Below are 8,655 nucleotides of genomic sequence, written 5' to 3'. Positions count from 1 at the left end.
TCATGGGGCCCCTGTGTCCTTGCCCAAACCGAAAAAAGCCTATGAAAAAGGTACCAGGGGCATCTCATGGGGCCCCCTACTGACCCTGGGCCCTCGGGCAGTGCCCGAGTTTCCAAATGGTCAGTCCGCCCCTGTTTCAGACCCTCCCACACTATACAGAGAGCCTGACGGAATGAACATCACTATCGTATCGTATCGTATCGTACACACAAAAAATCTGTACAACTTGTACGAAAATGCCCGGCAACATGTCAAAAAGAAAAATTCCCATAATGGTGCTTGGCTTGGTAGCACTGGAGGAGCAAAACTTCTTCTCCTTCAAGGTCACGGCTCATGCGCATATTTTTTTCGTAAAAACAATCGTACGATTTGACCGTCATTGACGCGAAAGTCGGTCGTTTTCCACGAATTTTCCAACATGATCGATAATCCAAAAGTGGAGAAAACACGAAAAACGTCCGATGAATTAATCCACTAACAGTGCGAAAATCGGCCGATTAATCTTTCGGACGAAAAATCGGCCGATTTCCGAACCATCTATGACCAGCATTAGGGTTGCCACCTCATCCCTTTAAAACCGAACACATTTTTATTTACACAGTTTTTGTGGCTGATTAAGGTGGTAATTTAACCCACCTAGTGTGTTATCTGCATTAAGTCTCAGAACCTGTGTAATTAATATTTGTTCCGTTTTAAAGGGATGACGTAGCAACTCTATTTACACTGCTGCAGCCTCTGTCCAATCTGTTCTCAAATTTTGGCCCCAACAACACATAGGGGTTGATTTACTAAACTGAAGAGCGCAAAATCTGGTGCAGCTCTGCATGGTAGCCAATCCGCTTCAAACTTCATCTTGTTCAATTAAGCTTTGATAATAAAACCTGGAAGCTGATTGGATTCTATGCAGAGCTGCACCAGATTTTGCACTCTGAAGTTTACAGTAAATCAGCCCACAGAGAGTCTATGAACTTTGTGACAACCAAATTTCCAAACCCAACAATAAATAGTATGCTCGGTGGCCGCAGGACGTAGCCTCCCTGGAGGCACCCTGGAGTGTAGCTCGGGGTAAGGTTTCAGTACCACAATTGGTAACCCCGAGCTACACTCGGGCTTACCATGCGATGCTGCTCCGGGATCTGTTCTTCACTTACTTTGTCCTGCGCTCCCGCGATGTCCCTCCTGCAGTGTCCCCGGCAATGTCCTCCGGCGGATGCCGGCATCTGTCTTCCGGGTTCTGTTCCCTGCGACGTACGGCGGACGGAACGGGGGAAATTTGAAAATGACAAAAAGTGACATTCACTAAATACACTAAAATCACATAGTAAAACATTCCTGTATCAAACCATTTCACATACATTTTGTCCCGAGTGCTTTGTCCTGCGCCCTGCCTGCATTTTTACTGTTCTTTCTGCCTGGAAACTGAGAAACGTCCATGGCGTCCAAAAAGCGTCCCTTTAGGTCAAAATCGGTTTTAGACCGGCTAGAGAACAGCGATAGTAAATTAGAACCACTTGCAGAATTGAGTGATAATGATTTGTGGGGAAATTCATCATCAGGCGCTGAAAACGATTTTGCGACTTTGCTCAGCGATGTGCGAACTTGGCGCTCGATTTCAAATTTCAGTGTTTTTGGTTTGATTATATTATTGAATTAAATTTATTATTATATTATTATTTTATATGATTATTTATTAAATTATAATTTATGATTTCGTGTTTCAAATTTTACCATACCCGGGATGTTTACTAGACTCTTGTTCGAACAGATTTCAGTGAGTTATTCCTAAAAATTACAGGCCGACAATAAAATAAATACATATTTCCATGCAAAAAAATGTACCGCTTTGAGCACAGAAATATGAACATAATCAGACTGCTAGGGAGGCTAAAGGAAGATGAACACTTATCTATAAATATTTTATTTATCATTTATTACAGGTATTTATATAGCGCCGTCAATTCACTCAGCATTTTACATATATATTACTCACCATTATTGGAAACAACTAACCACATGACCACGTAGAACTAGGAAGAGCCACAGAGATTAGTTTAATGGAAGAAGGTAAATATAAAATGTTCCATATATGAAGCAAAGGGTAAATTAAGGAGCTCATCATAGGAAATGAAACCAACAAAAAGGAGATGTTGAGGATTTGTTTGTGGGCCAATTGTGGTGACCTGGGAGAAGTGTGAAAGGAGCAGTGGCGTCCCTAGAGTTGGTGTCACCCGGTGCGGTAACACTTGGTGACACCCCCCTCTGCTGATCCCCGCAGGATGGATAGGATCTTCTGATTGAGCATAATGGATTGGAGTCCGATCCATTATCCTCCCCAAACCGCAGATCTGATCCATCCTGCGGGGATCGTCGGCTTGCAACCTAACTGATCTCTCCACCAGCTCCACGAAAAGGTAAGCTTTAAAGCATGCCTCCCCCTCTCTCTCTTCTCTCTCTCTCTCCCCTCTTTCTCTCCCCCCTACCTACTACATGAAGCTGCAGTGCTGTCACCGGGGGCCAAGGAATTACACACTGACCTACTGCATACTCTGCCCGCCCCTCCAGCTCTCCGACTTCAGCACCCGTGGCAGGGATGTGGACTCACTGTCCGTCCCCTCAATGCTTGTTTATTTCAGAAGCAGCACATACAGGGATGGACTGAGCCTCTCATGGGGCCCTGTAGTGACCCCAAGCCCTCAGGCAGTGCTCGAATGGTCAGTCCGCCCATGGTGGAGCGGGTCCAGTGTCACCCCATGGAAAAGGTGTCACCTGGTGCGGCGCGCACCCCTGCACCTGCCTAGGGACACCCCTGGAAAGGAGCATTAGATGTGTTAGTTAAAGTCAAAGCACGCAACTCAGTATATCTAGGACAGGAGATTTATTAACAGCTTACCCAAGAGTGATACAGTTTCAGTGCTTATACTAAGGAGAAAATAAATGGTATTAGCATGGTAAACACTTAAAGTGTATATAAAAATGGGGCAACACAGTGGCTAAATGGTTAGCACTTCTGCCTGGCAGTACCAGGGTCGCTGGTTCAAATCCCAACCCCGGCACCACCTGCCTGGAGTTTGCAAGTTCTCCCTGTGTCTGCGTGGGTTTCCTTCGGGTACTCCAGCTTCCCCCCACACTCCAAAGACATGCTGGTAGGTGAATTGGATCCTGTCTAAATTGGCCCTAGTATGTGTATGTATGAATGTGAGTTAGGGACCTTAGGTTGTACGCCCCTTGAGGGTTAGGGACTGATGTGAATGTACAATATATATGTAAAGTGCTGCGTAAATTGACAGCACCATATAAGTACCTGAAATAAATAAATAAACCCTAACAATGAATTCCTCTTATTTGCTCCGTTTTGGTCTGTTAAATGTACCAGGAGAAAAAAAAGAAACTCAAAAACAAAAAAAATGTGTCCACCGCATCTAAGGACTGGTAAGCCACAATATACAATATTTTGTTCTTGGGTCTTCAAAGAGATTCTTATGATACCAATTTGGGTTAAAACTGAAATCAGCTGGAGATCTATTTTAAGGCAGTCATGATCTGCAATGATAGAGAATAGTTAAATTTTGCAGAAGATTTGGTTCTTGTTGATAGGTTTTTTTTTATAGATTTTTCAGCTCAGTTAATTAAGGATCTACTTTTTTAAGGCCAGCCTCATGAATCTGCTTACAATTTCTTATTATAGAGGCCAATCCCTAAAGTCTTCTGTATACATTTGCGAAAAGTTTCATCTCTTAACCCATAAATTAAGGGCCCAAGAAACCTCGGAAAGCACATAAACACCAAGAAAGCTATATACTGTATGATGAATTTAAATTCATCGAAATAACCTTCAAATATCGGATAAGTCAAAGATATGATGTAAAGAAGTAGCTGAAATGCGTGAAGCAGAACTGTTTTAGATGCCTTTAGGGCAGAAGACTTCCCAGATCCAATCTTTAATGCCACCATTAAAATACTGATATATGTATATATTACGACAAGTCCTACCAATGCTAAGCTGAGCACGGTTTTGCTCATTACCACTAAGCCTTGAACTGGGTCCACAATTAGTACGTAATTGTTACATACCACATAACGACCAAAAAATTCTTTATTCGCAGATTTAGCCAACAAGATGAAATCTACAACTTTAAGAGTGAATGAAACCATCCATAGCACTGCCAAAGTTACCTTAGACCTTTGTGTGGTACATAATTCCACATATCTTAATGGAAAACACACTGATATATAACATTCCAGGGCCATTGTTGCCAAGATGTATGGAGTTATCAGGAAGGTAGTTTCTACAATGGTCACTAAGATGTAGCAGATAGAGATAAGCATGGGTAAAGAAAGCTGATAGCCCATCATCAACGTGAATCCAGTCAGGAGGTACACGGTATCATACATGAGCATGTGAAAGAACAGAATATAACGAGAGGTCTCACGTACATGAGGAGCGTTGCAGTAGACTCGGATCATGACTGTGATGAAGTAGAGGAAGAAACCCAAGAAGACAACAGATGGTACAACTAGTGTCAGCCTTACTGAAAGCGGTAATTTGTTCTGTGTATATGTCAAATTAGACATGGCTTAGACAATGCCAAGATTTCTATCTTTTTTGGTAAAGTTCTTCAGCTGTGAAGACAAATAAAATGCATATTAGTTGTCGGTTGGTATAGTTGGCTGGTTGGTAGTGTAACCTACCAGCTGTTTAAAGAATAACTGAACTTTTTAAAAATGCTGTTTTCCTTCCTGTTTAGCCACCCTGCTGAAAATTAGCCTACTTGCCCAAGATACATACTTGCCCTAATTTCAGTGCCCTTGACTCTTCAGTCTTCACATTCTGGCAGCTGAAAACTTTCTACCTTCACAGTCACTCCTCATGGACCCATCATTGAATAGAGGAGATGCTCAGTTGATGATCCCATAGAGGTCTATGGAGAGAGACTGTGCAGATATGGCGGTCTGTAAGAAGATTTCAGCTGCCCAGAGGTTAAGATAGCAAAAGGCCGAGATATACAGTTGCAAGAAAAAGTATGTGAACCCCTTGGGATTACGTGGAGTTTTGCATGAATTGGGCATAAAATGTGCTCTGAACGTCATCTAAGTCACAACAATAGAAGAACACAGTCTGCTGAACATAATACTACACAAACATTAGATGTTGCCATGGTTTAATTGTACATAACATGTAAACATTCACAGTGCAGGGAGGAAAAAGTATGTGAACCTTTGGACTTAATAACTGGTTGACCCTCCTTTGGCAGCAATAACCTCAACCAAACGTTTCCTGTAGTTGCAGATCAGACCTGCACAATGTTCTGGAGTAATTTTGGAGCACTCCTCTTCACAAAACTGTTTCAGTGTAGCAATATTCTTGGGATGTCTGGTGTGAATCGCTCTCTTAAGGTCATGCCACAGCATTTCAATCAGGTTGAGGTCAGGACTCTGACTGGGCCACTCCAGAAGGCGTATTCTGTGCTGTTGCAGCCATTGTTTTGTTGAATTACTTGTATGCTTTGGATCATTGTCCTGTTGCATCACCCATCCTCTGCGGAGCTTCAGTTGGCGGACAGATGGTCGTACGTTTTCCTGCAAAATGTCTTGATAAACGCTGGAATTAATTTTCCCATCAATGACAACAATCCGTCCAGGCCCTGAGGCAGCAAAGCAGCCCCAAACCATGATGCTCCCTCCGCCATGTTTTACAGTGGGGATGAGGTTTTGATGATGGTGTGCTGTGCCTTTTTTTCTCCACACATAGTGGTGTGTGTTCTTCCCAAACAACTCAATCTTGGTTTCATCTGTCCACAGTATATTTTGCCAGTAGTGCTGTGGAACATCCAGGTTCTCTTTTGCAAACTTCAAACGTGCTGCAATATTCTTTTTGGACAGCAATGGCTTCCTCCATGGTGTCCTCCCATGTACTCCATTCTTGTTTAATGTTTTCCTTATTGTAGATGTGTCAACAAAACTGTTAGCATGTGCCAGAGATTTCTGTAGGTCTTTAGCTGACACTCTGGGATTCTTCTTTACCTCATGCAGCATTCTGCGCTGTGCTCTTGCAGTCATTTTTACAGGACGACCTCACCTAGGGAGAGTAACAACAGTGCTAAACTTTCTCCATTTGTAGACCGTCTATCTTACCGTGGACACATGAACATCAAGGCTTTTGGAGATACTTTTGTAACCCATTCCAGCTTCATGCAAGTCAACAATTCTTGATCGTAGGTCTTCTGAGAGCTCTTTTCTGCGAGGCATGGTTCACATCACACAGTGCTTCTTGAAACCAGTAAACCCAAAACAGGTGTGTGTTTTTTAAGGGCAGGACAGCTGTCAGCAACACATCCAATATCATCACACTGATTGGAGTCAAGGTTGGCTCACTCCTGGCTCCAATTAGCTCTGGGAGAAGTCATTAAGCTAGGGCCTCACATACTTTTTCCTCCCTGCACTGTGAATGTTTACATGTTATGTGCAATTAAACCATGGCAACATCTAATGTTTGTGTAGTATTATGTTCAGGAGACTGTGTTCTTCTATTGTTGTGACTTAGATGACGTTCAGAGCACAATTTATGCCCAATTCATGCAAAACTCCACGTAATCCCAAGGGGTTCACATACTTTTTCTTGCAACTGTATATGGGGCAAGTGGACTTATTTTCCCCAGAGGGCCCATAAAAGTACAGTTAACTGTTAAATTACATATGTTATGAGATAAACTGGGGCTGCCATTGCTTGCTTACGTCTGAGAATTCTCGTTGCACAACTGTGTCTGGGCTCAATACTTTCTAAACCACAAACTTGAACAAGTATGCAGCAAATGAAAGTCAGAATTGTTTTTTTCCATACTTGTTCTAGGTGACTGACCAAAGCATCAGCATGATGGCCAGGGGACCAGGTTTCTCAGAAGGCATCGACAATGGTTGACCTTCTATTTCTCTCATAACAAGTTTCCCGAAAAGGCAATTTATAGTGTTTTTTTTATATATATTTGTTATATATATTTCTGTTTTTGTTATATTATGAACCAAAAAAAAAAAAACAGATTCGATATATTCAGTTTAACACATTATTACATGGGATATTATATAATTGCTGGTTGGCTTGAGATTATCACATTGTCAGAATTTTATGCTCTGCAATTTACAGGTTCAGGTTGCAATAAAGCAACACATTTATAAACTTGCAAAAAAAATTTTAAATAAATTTCCCCCCAAAACACTGTAGTTTGTTTTTAAGTGAGTCAGCCAAAACCAAACAGATATGTAAGTTTTGGATTGGAAGCAGGGCTGCCTGCTTGTTCCCTCATTGAGCTCCAAATGTAGGATGACATAAGAGGCCTACACCCGCTGTGGGTTCTTCTGGGCTACGCACTGTGGAAAGGGTCACTTGCCCTGCACATGGGGTACTTTAACTGTGCAGTGCCTATCAATGCCCCAAGACAAGGCAGAGGCTTCTTTTAGGGATAACAACCTTAAGGCAGACCTCCAACTTATAGATGGCTGTACACATGTACACTGAACAATGAACTGGTCTCCGCTCCACCCATCCAGCGTCCCATCTCTGTTATCTCACTCCCAGTAACAGAATGGTGTCTCGTCGTGCATCTAGCATGGACTCCATGCATGCACTTAATTAACTCTTCCCTTTCCATACCTGGTGGTCAGGATGAGGGCCTCTGCTGTGCTCATCTGCTATCATTGCTATGGCAGATGGACCGTTTGAGGAGCACCAGAAGCTACTCCCTCATTGCCAGAAGACACCCATCTGTCACAGGTACCATGCTTTGTGACAGGTTGCTTATCTTCTGTTACCCTTGGTAACTACTTGCTTGTACTCCACACTGAGTTAACTCTTACAAAGCTGTCTTCATACCCAATGTACTTTGCTGACCCAAGCTGTAGCTGACGTGTAGTGTGCCCATCACTTGCATACACCCATGTGAATAACTTTGGTCCAGGCATGGATAAGTTTCAAAACTTCACTGAAAGTGTTCATCAATACAGTTCAAGAAGGCAATAGTCTTTCCCTATCTCAAACCCTAACTAAGCTTTGGCTGCCCCAGCGTACCTGCACACGTGAAGTCCATACTTGGCATAGTCCATAGTGGCAGTGCTCCAGAAGCTGGTATCTTAAGGGTGGACTGCAGGTCCCAGCAGTCCCCCTACATATTGAAGGCTTGAGTTCATGAACTGACTGTGGGGCTCAGACCCTCTCAGACTCTAAGCATTTCACTTTCTCAGAATGAGAAAGGCTCTGTTTGATAGTGACCTTTGGATCCAGCCCCACAGGACTGGTGGGTCATACCCAAAAACTACACGATTTCAGATCAGGGGGAACAACGGCAAAATTACGTTAACTCCTTCCCTCCTGACTGGGTCAGCAAGCTATCTAGCTTACAACCTGCCTACATGTACATTTGTTGAGCAGTTAGCATGGTGATAGCTCTGTAAAGTTGTTAAAGTGTAGCTCTCAGCAGAAAGTATAACATGTAATGTGATTGCACAATTGTACATGTATAATGTTTTCTGGGTCGGAAGCAATGAACTGGATTGTCACAATATGTTTTGGGAATATTCCTACAAACTTTTGCAATCATAATTGTAGTGTACTTTTTAAAGAGAACAGTCAGCAGTTGTCATTTATAATCTGATTCTCCATACCTG

At 42.6% G+C, this 8,655-nt stretch overlaps 1 protein-coding gene across 1 annotated transcript; it reads right to left on the bottom strand.

Annotated features, from left to right (window-relative positions):
- Positions 1-3,666: 3,666 nt before the first annotated feature.
- Positions 3,667-4,572, bottom strand: LOC149456776 (odorant receptor 131-2-like). Its single transcript, XM_089684502.1, has one exon. It carries the CDS (start codon positions 4,570-4,572, stop codon positions 3,667-3,669), a length of 906 nt encoding a protein of 301 aa, XP_089540628.1.
- Positions 4,573-8,655: the final 4,083 nt, after the last annotated feature.

Source organism: Staurois parvus, unplaced genomic scaffold, assembly GCF_062004578.1.
Source record: "Staurois parvus isolate SC_StPar_1 unplaced genomic scaffold, SC_StPar_1.0 ptg000348l, whole genome shotgun sequence".
Taxonomy (NCBI): domain Eukaryota; kingdom Metazoa; phylum Chordata; class Amphibia; order Anura; family Ranidae; genus Staurois; species Staurois parvus.
Note: the sequence above shows the minus strand (reverse complement) of the source record. Positions and strands in the feature narration are given on the sequence as shown.

Excerpts from the sequence above, each read along its gene's own strand:
- LOC149456776 (XM_089684502.1), bottom strand. The coding sequence starts at position 4,572 with ATGTCTAATTTGACATATACACAGAACAAATTACCGCTTTCAGTAAGG.